We start from the raw sequence: 14299 nt of genomic DNA, 5'->3' as shown, positions 1-14299 counted from the left end.
ATAGTAATATTATATATAATAATATTGTATAATGTACAATTTATTAATTATATATATATATATATATATATATATATATATATATATAATGAAACAACTTATAATATTATTATTAAACGAATAAATAATTTTAAAATATAACAATTAATAAATAATATATTATTTTAAATACCTTATAACATAATAACAACATTTAATCAAATACAGTTTGACAGAGAACATATTAAAATAAGAGCTCAAAATATTACAAATTATTTTTATAATTATGATATAATATAAGAGAAATGTATAAATACATATTTTAATAAAATATTAATTCGATATTAATAGTATATAATAGATATATGAATTATGAATGGAAAAACATTGCTATTCACATAGTGAAATTCACGAATAGAGAAACACCAAGGCATTCTAAAGTTTCGAGAAACGTTTCTACGTGGACGAAGTTAGAGAGCGAGAGAACTTAGTAAGCCTTGAGAACCCTAAGGATAGTAGTATCAAACTACAGCGACGAAAAGCTTTTATTCCAACACGATGAAACCACCACGACTCTCTCTCTCTCTCTCTCTCTCTTACTACAACCAGTAAGAACTCACTCTCTCATTTTGTACATACGATACTAAGCGGACAGGATTTAACGAGGAAAGCTTCGAAACTTAAAAAGTAAGCTAATGATCCTGTAAATAGCTTTCATTTTTTTTCATTTATATATTATTCACATAGAAACACAGTAATATACTATTTTATCTCTATTTAATACTTCCTAGTATTTTATTCTTAATATCCATCCTTGATTTATTTCTTTCTGATAATATTATGAAAAATTTAATGGTTTTATTATTTAAATGATGAAAAATATTATTTTGAATTATTGTATCGATGCACAACTAATTCGTACTAATTAAAATTCAAATAAATTAAATATAAAAATATATTAATTAATCGTAAAACCAAAAATATGTTAAATTAATTAATATTTAATTAATATTTTTTCTATTTTGTTTCTAGAAAATTTTCTAATCAAAATTCACTTGATTAAATAATATTAATAATAATTAACAAATTGGGTTTCATCAATAGTTATCATACGCCATCTTTGACTATTGATAAAGTACTATTAGAAAGTAAATTCCTAGTTTATCAACGAACTCATGTCGGTTCACCACTAGACGATATTTCCGGTTGCACATTGGTTAATGTCACGCGTCGGTCTCGTCGTGGTGAATTTCAACGGTAGATAAAAGCATTGGAATATGTCGAGTGATGAAATGGTTCATTGAAAACAGATTTCATAAAATCATCCACGAGAATAAATTCAGAAAAAAAAATTTGTGTAAATCCTTTAATAGGTGGTTTCATGAATTACCTATATTAATTCTAATTCTAATTTTCTAATAAAAATGTTTTAAGTGAATTTGATTTTTAATGAAAAGGATAAAATAATATTTATTATATTGACTCATTCTAACGAAAGCTCTTATTAAAGAAATAAAGAAATAAAGAGAGTGAGATAATTAAGTGCATGTCATTTTAATGAATCGTTAGACGAAATGAATAATATTAAGAATAATGTGTGTATACCTCTACTAACCAACGAGGAACTAAACATACTCGTTATGTAAATTAAATCCGCCCAAGTAATTAAAGGTTTAACAGGAGTAGTAGGAGGTACATATATGCAACTCATTGCAACTACTACAGCCAGATATAATTTTCTTTCGTTCGGTTTAATTCGGTTTAACTAAATCACTTTTATACAATGCGAGTGAACCGCAGTAAAATCGTTCTATTTTCAAACAGATAGCTGGATATTCCGGACAACCGAACAAACGATTTTTTCATTTGGGTCAATTCAATGAACACTTCTATTAATCCTACACATTCTTAACTTTATTTTTCTTTTTTTTATTAATTATCCTCTTCTAATCGATATCAAGCACCAATTTATTATACTTTCATTTTCGATGTGAGATTAAATACTTTGACTTTGATTTTTTAAGTGACGAGTCTTCTTTTCTTTTTTTTTTTTTTTTTTTGAGCTTTGCTAAATTAAACTTAATCGTACGAAACAATTTAAGGAATATCTATCTGGTAGTACTCGGTCTGATTAGTACGAAGGATCTTAGAAGAGATTGCCTCCCTCGAAGATTCCTTCAAGCATATTGTATCTTTAGTTTACAATCTACCTACACAGATAAACCTCTACTTTAATCGATTCTCTTTTAGCTCATATACAAGTAACTATATACTAGTACATATATATCTATATATTGAAAGGATTCAAATTAAGTTTATTCGCATCATCTAATCAAAGTAAATCAAGTAGAAACCATGTTACGTATTAATTAGAATTATAAACAGTACCAAATCGAAAGAATTTAATATTTAAAGTATATTAATTAAAAGTATGTAATATTTAAACAAATGTATATTCATTTGAAAATAACAAATATAAGTAAAATGCGTTAGAATATGATACATACCCATTAGACGTAAATTTCATCGTAGAAGTCATCACTGCGCATGAACAAAATTAAATTCGAAAGAACAATGTCTCATTCTAAAGGTGACACTCTAGGAGGTAAACGTTTTCTTTTTATTCAAATATCTGACATAATGAAATACTATAGAGTGAGTGAGAAGGAGTCAGAAGGAGTGAGAGAGGGAAGAATAAGAAAACAATACACTCATATACAGGCTATTATGAATGTGTATGTATATTTCCAGGTATTTCTCGAGTCGACGACAAAATGTAAACAGCCGATGATAACATACATATAATAGCCGAGCGTTCTAGACACTTCGAAACAAAATAAATCGTCTTTAAAGTCAATCGTAAAACTATACTAGATCAAGAATACTAGAAAGTGTGTTAAAAGAATGAAAGAACAAAGAAGAAGAAGGAGGAGGAGGAGGAGGAAACTCTCGCGTTGAAACTGGTTTTTTGAACGATGTGCCCTTTGTACCTACCATCCATCTTCTCTTTTCACGAAAGAGCTAACGACGTCTCGAGCGAGAGATAAACGGCCGTTGAACTACAGGGTGACAAAAAAATTCCACCTATTGCAGATGGTGCTGTTATCGTAGGTAGGAAGTACCTAGCTGAGTTCATTTTAGGTAGGAACAACGGTTATACTCGGAAGAGGATAGGTGGTAGATCGGAAGTTAGGGGAGTGTAACTTGGGTTGGCATGGAAGAGGAAATAGGGGAAGACGAGTGTGATCGGTGGGGAGGAAAGGAAAAGGGGAGGATGGAAAAAGAGAAAAAAAGAAAGCAAGAAAGTGGAGAAGGTGCCATGAATCGTGATTTCTCTCGGTTACCTGCTTTGCACCTCAATAAAGCAAGGTCTGCGTAATGTGAAGAATAAACTCGAGTGTTGCCCGAAAATATGGCTACTGGAAAAGGAATAAAATGACGAAGAGGTAGTTTACAGTATGCTAGAGAGAAGTTTCCTCTTCTTCTATCTTCTCTAAGTTACACATTGCTATTCCGTAGATGTAACAGCTGCCTCATTCGTAGCGTCTCGTTTTTTGATATGCGCCTATTCCTAAGAGAAATGGAATATTTCCAACTAGCTTTCCTTAGTGACATATACAATAAATATATATGTATGTATATGTATAAAATTTGTACTTACAGTATTACGTAGATCATAATAGAGATAACTAGGATTATTAGCAGCTATTAAATAATATTCAGAAAATTATTAAAGACTTGTATATTATTTTCTAAATCAAACGTTAAATTTTCTTTTACATAAAAATCATTTATTCACTTAAATTTCTATTGATACAGTATTAGTTATCAAATTATATATACAAATTATATATCGTAAATATCGAATAATTAATAACTAGAAGAGTATCTAAAAAAATAATACTTGTTTCAAACAATATATATACTATATATAATAATACATAACTGTATAATTACTATATAGAAAAAGAAATACTAAATAGAATTTATGTCATTCCTTCTTTTTATTCCATGATAACAACGGTTATTTATGTCTATATATTAGGTCGTCCCAAAAGTTTCTTCTTTTTCTTTTTTTTTTTTTTTTAGTAATTCTACGGGCTCAATAATTTTGAGGTAGAATAATTTAAAGCATAGAAAAAACTAAAATAGGGTAGAATTGATATTATTTAGTAAAATAACCTTAATTACGCATACAATATTCCCTAGTAGCACAAAATATTAAAAAATATTGAATACATGCGTATTTAATATTATTAAATACACATGTATTCAATATTTTGTGCTACTAGGGTTGTTTAACTAATTATCAAAAAAAGGAAGAAATTTTCGGGTCGACCTAATAATTATTATTATTAATTAATAATACTTTGGATAATAAAAACAAAAATAAAAGAAAAAAAAGTCTTATAATCCGCGTGTATACATTCAATTGTACGATATAAAAATTGAAATCATTCGTGATAAGGCAAACGATTAAATGAATCACAAATAATTATGACAGGTTGATACAAAATACTGATTAATTTAACATAGAATGTTATTTGACATATGAAACTAGGAAGTCTTATCGAGTTGATCGGTTTGCTCATTCCATTCAAACTCACACATCATCAATTTTAACATCGTGGCTCATTGTTCCCTCCCTGTCCCGGTGGAATCGACAAAGGTTCGAAATGCGATTTGCTTCGGGGCGCAATCAATGTAAGGTCTCTCACATTATATGTCGCAAATTCTATGGCTGCCGGGCATCAGAGACCACCTTAGGACAGTTACAAGAGTTAGACTCTCTCATCATCTAAAGTGGAGATAAGAAGACCACGATCAACTTTGCTGTTATATCCTTCAAATATTTTTCATTACTTTTCTCTTTTCACATCCCGATTTTCTTTTTTTCTTTTTTTTTTCTTTTTCTTTTTCTTTTTCTTTTCTTTTTCTTTTTCTTTTTCTTTTTCTCAATATTTTACATAACATCCATCATTTTTTTTCAAAGATATTATAATATCATTAACGTTGTTAATCACAAATTATACAAAATTAACATTTGTTAAACTTATGGTAATTCAATTTAACTATTCATTCATTCGCTATTATAAAATTAATCTTATAATATTTGAATATATATATATATATATAAGTATAACAAAATGTTTAATTAACCCCTTAAGCAGCACGCTCGAGTTAACTCGAGCGGCGTATTATTTTATATTTTTATGATTTTTTATACTTAAATATAATAGAAAATGGAAAATAAGAATGTGAAGGCAAAGAAAAAGAATTGTTTTTTTTTTTTTTGAAAAATGTTTTTTTCCGAAATAGTAATTCGAAAAGAACGATTACAAAGTCGACGTACATGTAACATTGCAATATTCGGCTCTTCTCTGTAATATGAAACAAAATCCAAAATTACCATAAAAATATTGATTATTTCTGTATTTTTTAAATTTTTTTTTTTGTAAAAACAATGTTCTAAACTATGTCTTTATTAAAATGATTCTTTGGCCATTTTTTTTTCAAAATCATTCCTGCTTAAGGGGTTAAGATCGTACAAACTTACAACTCAACGAATTATTGTTAATCATGTTAGGGTGTATGTATTCTCGTCACGAGACTTAGAATATCTATGTAACATTGAATACAAGAGACATTTTGTTAAAATATTATTTAATAGGATAATTAAATAATGTTTATAGATTTATTTGACGGAATTCAATCTGATATAAAAAAAATTTTTAATTACAATTATTTTTTTTTTAATTTTTTTTATTTTTATTATTATTATTTATATCTAATTTAATATAATGACAAAATATATATAGATATAATATATAAATACATTTTTTTTTAAATATTTAACACTAAACCTGTCACACTTCCTGTAATTTGTAAAAAAAAATGCGGTAAAAAACGCATAAAGCACAATTATTATTCATTTCTAAATAAAAGAAAATATTTGATTAACTAAAATCTCATTCTATATTAGGATATGTTTCTTTTTTTCTTTTTAAACATTTGATAACACACGGTACATTAAGTGTCGGTAGGTTTAGTGTTAAATTACAAAAAAAAAAAAAAAAAAAAAAAAATTTCAAAAGTCTTAAACAACTTTCGGTGAATGATCTTTAAAAATAATACGTGCATGCAAATGAGCAACGTGTGATTCAAGAATCATGGAGGATTTACAAACCTCGTTGCAAAGAAGGCAATAATATTCAGTCTTGGCCATACCAGGTTTCAAATGATTTTCAGCGTGTTTATTCAAAAAATCAATATTTGCGAATCGCCTCGAACACTCGTTGCACTGATAATCGCCGTAATCCAAATATTCGATCAAATGTTCTTTCAAATGAATTTCCTTGTCAAACTTAACGGGACATATCGAACAAGAAAAATTTGATGGATTTGTAAGTAATGCTAGTTCATTATCGATTTTTAATACATCGTCGTCAGTAATCTCGTCAATAGATAAATCATTTGTAGGATTTTGATTAGTATCAGTGGATACAATTTGTTCATTTTCTAAATCATCGTGTACGTGTTTGTGATGACACAAGAGAAAAGTTTCAGACAATAAAACTTCGCCGCAAATATTACACATATATTTTTTCGTTAACTTTTTATCGAGATGAGTCAAATTCATGTGTTCGTTTAATATCGACAAGTTATAACACTGACGAGAACATTTGGAACATTTATAATCGCCGTGATTCGAAAAATTTTGAATGTGTATAAAGAGTTCGGTAACACTAAAAAATGCTATGTTACATTTGAAACATACGTAAAATTTATCAGTTTGATTATAGTTTATGGAATTTAACGGTGATTTGTTTAATTGTTTGTTTGGATGCACGTGAAACATGTGAGCTCTAAATTGTAACTCGGAAGCAAATACTTCGTAACAATGTATACATTTGTATTTACAAAATGTCAAAGTATCCGCAGAACGATGAAAAAGTTTGTTGTGACGGTGTATCATGTACAATCCGTAAAATAATTTGTTACATATTTTACAGGGAAATATATGATCATTAGAAAAATATGTATGATGTAACTGATAACGTTCAACAGTGTCAAAATATAGGCCGCAAATCTGGCAACTAGTTTCTGCCGATCGATTATTTTTGCCATTCGAAATTTGCAAGAAATCCGTGATTTTTCTATTGTTTATAGTTACCGCTATTGCGTGATAATGCAACTCGTGTATTCGAAGATTGTTCTGAGTACGGAAACCTTGATTACAAAATTGGCAATGCATTTTATATGAATTATTAATTGTTATATTGTGAGTAGCATCAGTGTGATTTTTCAATGTACTTTTACTCGAAAAAAATATTCCACATTGTGAGCAATAATTACTGGAAGACGGTTCGTACGTACGTTTGTGTTGTTGTAAACTTTCAAGCTTTTGAAATTGTTGTTTACAAATAGAACATGGATATTTTTTCTTCTCTGCTGTAATTTCTGCTACAGCTGTTATAGACTCATTTTTATCGTCGTTAACACTCGGTTGTATCGAATTACTAATATTTAATGTTAGTTTTGTTTGCGTATTCTCGATAGGATTACAAATGATAAATGTTGAGTCAACGACTTGCGAAGGATCCAGTATTGGTTTTTCTATCATATTACTAGAACAAGGAACTTCAGTATTATCACTTTCTAATAGTTCTATTAAGTCAACACAATTATCAGCGTTATTTGCGTTCAAATTATCCTCTAATATTACTATATCATCGTCATTATCGTCATTATCGTCATTATCATTATTATTAATATAGATATCTTCGAGTTTTAATGATTTTTCTTCATTATTCTTATCATTATTAATTTCTTCATGTTCTGTTGTTTTTACTTGATTACTTTCACCGTTATCAATCTCCTGATGTTCCGTTTGTTTCTCATTATTATTTTTACCATTATTATTTTCACCATTATTATTTTCACCATTATTATTTTTACCATTAATATTTTCACCATTATTATTTTTACCATTATTATAGATTTCCTGATGTTCTGTTGGTTTATTAACATCATAATTATTATCATTGCGATTAATCTTTAGATGTTTCTTCGATGGCTTTTGCTTTTGCATTCGCAGTATTATTTTTAAAGCAGTAGGCTTGCACTTGTTTTTTTTCAATCGGTTACATTGAAAATTCTTATTTGAAATAGGACGATCATTTTTCGATAAAGTTATTTTAATACAATGTAAAAGCAAATGTTGTTTTAGTAATAATCGGTTGCTAAAGGATTCTTGACAAACGCAGCATTTGCTGATCCACGTACAATGTTCTTTTAAAAAATGTTTCAATAAAAGTCGTTTCGAGGTATACTTCGCTTTGCAAATACTCGAAATATAGGCCGTGTGAAGTTTCTTGACATGTTTTTTCCGATTTTTCTCAGAGTACAACAATGAATTACAAATTTGACAAGGAAAAGTTTCGTTTCTAATATTTGTCGACTTGATTATTTCGTTTTTAATCTCCGGTAATTTTACCAAAGATACTTTAACTTCCATTAATTCAACATTGTTAATTGAAAGTTTTGTGCCTTCTAATATTTTAGTATTAAGTTTCTTAACAGTCGGTGAAACTTCGGAATTTTTAATATTATTTTTTCTCGGAGATCTTTTCGATTTTTGACCAAACATCCTTTTATTACTTACCAATCGATGTTTAACAAGTTTCTTACAAGTATATTCTGTTCTTCTTTTTTTCCTATTATTTATACTATCATTGTTTATAGGTAATTGTAATGAACCATAAATACTTCGTTTTCGAGTGATTTTTATGGGCGATTTTTCGATAGAGGAATTGATTGCATTTAAATCTTCCGAATGATTCATTTGTGGAGTACAATTGTTTAGATCAAAAGACGTAGTATGTTTTCTTTTTCTTGGTGTTAATTTAAAGTTAATAGATTTATGATTATGTTGTGATTGTAAAATCTCAGACGATAGTGTATTAGATTGTAAAATATTGAAATTCAATTTAGTTTGTTTGTTTACATTTACAATATCATCGCATTTTACCAAAGGAATTATACATTTTTTACATGTATTTAAAAGTATACTTAATTTATCATCGCTTTGATTATTTTTCTGTACAACTGTATGCGATGTTACGCTATTATTATTTTCCCTCGAATTATTTAAGGAACGCAATGCATAAGATTTTCTAATAATACTGTTATTAGTAGTAGTAGTAGTAGTACTAATAGTATTACTATTAGTAATAGTATTATTACTATCAACATTACTATCAGTGTTACTATCATATTGCAATGATTTGTTGAGGACACTGTTATCTGAAGCTCTAAAAAGAGCTTCCATCATATCCTTATTAACGTGTATTTGAACAAATGGTTGAAAATGCGTTCTATTTTCTTTTGGTTTGTTTTTAGTTTTCGGTACATTTGAAACTATTTGACCCATCGATAATTCATCTACTTGATCATCGTTTTCTGTTTCCTCTTGTTTAATCGTTGTTAATAATTTACACGTACTCTCTTCAGAGTTATGTACATTTTCATGAATTGTTCTTTCTGTTTTTATTTTCATTTTATTGTTCCTTTTTTGTTGTTTTACTTTATGTTTGATTGGGGTAACAGAATGTGAAACAGTCGAATGATTAATCATAGATGTATCATTTTCTACAATATTCATCTCATTTATTTCTTTAATGTGGTGGTGATGTGCTACATGAGCTTGTAAACATGACTTAATACGAAACTGTGCATAACAATAATGGCATTCTAAAAATTTACCTTTCCTCAATTTTTGAAAATTTCGCTCTTTAATGTGATAACAAAATTTGGAAGAACAAATGTTACAAAAATATTTATGAATTTTTTTGTAATAAGCTATATGACTAAGCAAAGAGGCGCAACCGGAAAACGATAATAAACATATGTTACAATAAATCCTACGCCGTAACCGTACGTAATTCTTTTTAGTTTATTAGAAGATTTTTTAATATTATCATGTGTTTTTAATGTATTAACATTTTGATCACTTTCATCTAAGATAACTGAACGTTTCTCTTGCTGTATATGCTTACTATTTGTAGTTATTGCATTATCCATTGAAATAGATACTATTTTGTTTGGATTAGTTATTACACCATTACTGAGATTTTTAACAGTAGAAGGAACATTTTTTTCCTGACTACTATTACTCTTGGTTGGATTGTTATCTTTGTGCTGTGTATTAGTTAATACACAATTGTCATTCATCTTTGCATCATTCATGTCACATGGCTCTTGTTTGATTATGATTTCTTCTCCATTAGACTAAAAAGTTTGTTCAAAGTTAATTCTAAAGATCTACAATCTACACTTGCATTAACTAAAGTAATTCTTTATGATGTTAAAGTAATTGCATATTCTTTTTTCATAGATTGTTTCAATACTTAAATATGTTTAAGACAAAAGAAAAATAAGTTTGAAAGAGGTATGTTAACTTAAAAGTGACTATTAATCCAAAAAGTAGAAAGATTTACAGTTCAAAAAAGCCAATTATTATTAGCATTCATATGAAGGTAGCATTGTAGCATTCATTATGATAATAACTAAACTTAATTTGTTTAGTGTGTTTAAACTTAATTTATGTAGTGTGTTTATCTTTATGATGATAACTAAACTTAATTTGTGTGTGTGTGTGTATAAAAAGACATGACCAGTAATGTAAATAGTAGCATAATATATAATGTAATATAATATAAAGAAAAAACTATACTATTTTGTTAAATATTACTTACATCAGAAATTTGTGGAGTATCAAATTCAGTAGTTGTATCATCCAATAGTCTTATGTATTGATGAGCTCGTGCCATAATAAAATGAACTATTTTATTTAATCCTTAAGGATTTTGTTCAACATTCAACGAACTTACGATTTCCGTGAAAAACAATCCTCTAATAATAACACTATAACAGAAATTGAAAATAAAACTGTAAGTTTTTATATCAATGTATCAAGATATTTTTCAATATTTCTAATATCATTGATTATTTATTACTTGTACTTATTATTTATTATTAGAGAAATATATATAATAATTTTATCAAAATATGATGAAAAATAAAATGTATAACTGCAGATTTCATTTGTATAACTGACACATTGCTTTTAGATAATATCAATGATCATATGTACACAAAATAAACTTCTACTATCACTGAAGTTTGATAAACACCTTTAAAGAAAACATTTAAACAATTGTACAAACAATTATTACCTTTTATCTCTGCAATTTCCGTTAAATTTCTAACCAAACAAAAAACTTAATTTCTAGCAGCACGTGCGTCCTCTACCTACTAAGAAGAACTGCATTGCTGCCATGTCGGCAACATTTTTATCGACAGAAATCTTACATACCGATATCGTGTACAAGTAATATTTTCTTTTCGATTCTTGTTATTAAGATAACAATTATTTTCACCTTTTGAAAAGGACAAATAATGCGTAATATTTAATTTGTGCAGGAATCGTTGCATCACAATAAAATAAAATAGCGGAACATTCTAGAAAAAAAATTTCGTCCAAAGTAGATGACGCTTGCTAGTAACATTGAAAATGTTACTATATTCTAGAGGGTTGCATACCTATAGGCGTAATGTTCTTATAAGTAATGATGAAAATTTAACTTTAATTTTTAATTAAGCATGCAAATGTGTTCATAGAAAATAACTACAAATATTTATAACTTTATTGTTTGCAAATAAAATCTATTTCAATATTTATTATTTTTTTAGAACTCTTTTAAATTTTTCATTGTTTAATTTATATGTTTTTATTGTTCTTAGATCATAAAAAATATTTGATTAGTTTTGGTCAATAACATATAATTGATTTTAAAGTATTAATGAAATATATGTTATTTAACTGTTGAAACTGTTGAACAATTTGAAACGGTCTATTGAAGTTCGGGACTTATTACTTTTAACTTTATATTTTATTTCATATTCGTGTCATGCATAACAAATTCACACGTGCATATTTGCTGACGGCGGGGTCCCCAGCATTTGCGCTTGATAAAATTCCAATGTAACTGATACTTGTCTCGCTTCGGAGAAGTTGCGCTTGATAGTAACTAATATTTACTCAGTTCCGAGAATTGTGATGGTCGGCGCATTCTTCTCCTTTGCTGGGTCTCACGGTTCGGGAGTCAGTAGTGGGAGAAGCGTTTAGTGTGAGTGGGAGATACCCTCCCCCTCTTCCAGGGTAGGCGCTTTTGGAATGATGCGTTCATCCATATAGTCAGTCTACAAGGTATAATTATTGAGTACGCGTCTAAATCTGTCTAAATTGTCTAAGTTCGCATAAGTTCGTCTAAGTTCGTCTAAATTTGTCTAAGTTCAACTAAATATGTCCAAATTTGTCAAGTACAATCTAAATTCGTTTATAATAGTCTACCGCATATTCTCTTAGTAAATTTGTTTAAATATCGTATCATATTATTTTTCGTATATTCGTACATATTTTAAACTTGTATCGATTGTGTTTTTGTGAAACGACGTGTTTATTGTGTAATCTATTGTAATCTATTATAGGTCTAAATTTATTTTTAAAATATAACTAGTAATTAAACTAATAGTTTTAATTGTCCTGTTACGTCCACTAATGGTCCGTCACAGGATGCCGCTTTCACCAGTCTTTACTCGTGCCGTAAAAGGGAAAACTCGAGGAGTAAAAAAAAATTTAAAAAGTCCCCAAACCGTCACGACCTTACAGTCGTTTACATGGCAAAGAGGAAAGAAAAAAAAAGTTATGCCTGTTTCGGGTCAGCCCAGTCAATCAGAACTTTACTCGGGATAGGCTCTCGGATACCAGATACCGGGCGTCGGACGTTAGATGTTACCAATCCCCAAACTAGATGTCCACCAAATTTAATCGCATACCTTGTTTCAGGAGCCGACAGATCAGAAACTGTAATCCCTTTTGTGTTCACCACTCTTGATGTTGGAAGGGAGTAAACAGGTTAAATCACAATCCACACACCAGGTTGAACACAATAAAGTATATTTTAAAAATAAATTTAGACTTATAATAGATTGCACAATTTACTAGAGAATATGTAGTAGACTATTATAAACGAATTTAGATTGTACTTAACAAACTTAGACAAATTTAGTTGAACTTAGACAAATTTAGACGAACTTAGACGAACTTATGCGAACTTAGACAATTTAGACAGATTTAGACGCGTACTCAATAATTATACTTTGTAGACTGACTATAGGGATGAACGCATCATTCCAAAAGCGCCTACCCTGGAAGAGTGGGGGGTATCTCCCACTCACGCTAAACGCTTCTCCCACTACTGACTCCCGAACCGTGAGACCCAGCAAAGGAGAAGAATGCGCCGACCATCACAATTCTCGGAACTGAATAGATATTAGTTACTATCAAGCGCGACTTCTCCGAAGCGAGACAAGTATCAATTACATTGGAATGTTATCAAGCGCGACTTCTCCGAAGCGAGATAAGTGTCAGTTACATTGGAAAGTTATCAAGCGCAAATGCTGGGGACCCCGTCGTCAGCAAATATGCACGTGTGAATTTGTTATGCATGACACGAACATGAAATAAAATATAAAGTTAAAAGTAATAAGTCCCGAACTTCAATAGACCATCCTAAATTTTCGATGTCACACATTCCGCTAACTTACTTATACCTTCTTCACTCACAAAATCAACATAATTTCAACAATTGGGATATGTTCCTGAAATATATGAATTTTGTCGACGATAATTAACAAATAAAAGATGTATAATTAGTTAGTTTTGATGGAAAGTTTAAGATATTTAGTAATTTTAAAACAGAGACGAAGATTCAGCAACGCATTACAGCGATAACAGCATTCTGTATCCTGTAATAGGGGTATCCACCCTCATTGAGTGACGTTGAAACTTCAGCTGAGCTTGCTGTCTAAGTTCTCTAAGTAATTAAAATCACTTAACACGATTTAGCTTAACTTTCTGATATCTCGACGAGGAATCAGTTTTAAATTGTTCCCGAGGGGAACTCCTACGGTTGCTAGAACATTGTAACTCCTGAAAAAGCAAAATTTACTAAAAGTAAATATTATCTTGCATTGTTAATAAACATATTTTAAAAAATTTTCTTTTGGTAATATTCAATAACTATTATTATTAAATGCTTTCTCCGTATATATTTTATTACATTGTATTCTCATTAACAGTAATTCGAAATGCTTTCATGTTACACTAATTTAATTAGTTTTTCAAATTATCAAATCCGTTCCTATTCGCGTATCAACTTTTAATTATTTTAAAATAGAAAAGTATCAAAATTCA

The 14299-nt window shown here is 29.0% G+C and overlaps 1 protein-coding gene across 1 annotated transcript; it reads right to left on the bottom strand.

Annotated features, from left to right (window-relative positions):
• Window positions 1-3748: 3748 nt before the first annotated feature.
• Window positions 3749-10905, bottom strand: LOC107068620 (uncharacterized). Its single transcript, XM_015325246.2, is given in 3 exon segments — window positions 3749-9841; window positions 9844-10269; window positions 10737-10905. Coding segments are annotated over 3 exon segments (4266 nt in total). The 5' UTR covers window positions 10812-10905; the 3' UTR covers window positions 3749-6076.
• Between the last annotated feature and the right edge of the window lie 3394 nt (window positions 10906-14299).

The sequence above is a fragment of the Polistes dominula genome, unplaced genomic scaffold (assembly GCF_049000335.1).
Source record: "Polistes dominula isolate Pdom_NZ unplaced genomic scaffold, Pdom_raw_medaka contig_18, whole genome shotgun sequence".
Lineage (NCBI taxonomy): Eukaryota > Metazoa > Arthropoda > Insecta > Hymenoptera > Vespidae > Polistes > Polistes dominula.
Note: the sequence above shows the minus strand (reverse complement) of the source record. Positions and strands in the feature narration are given on the sequence as shown.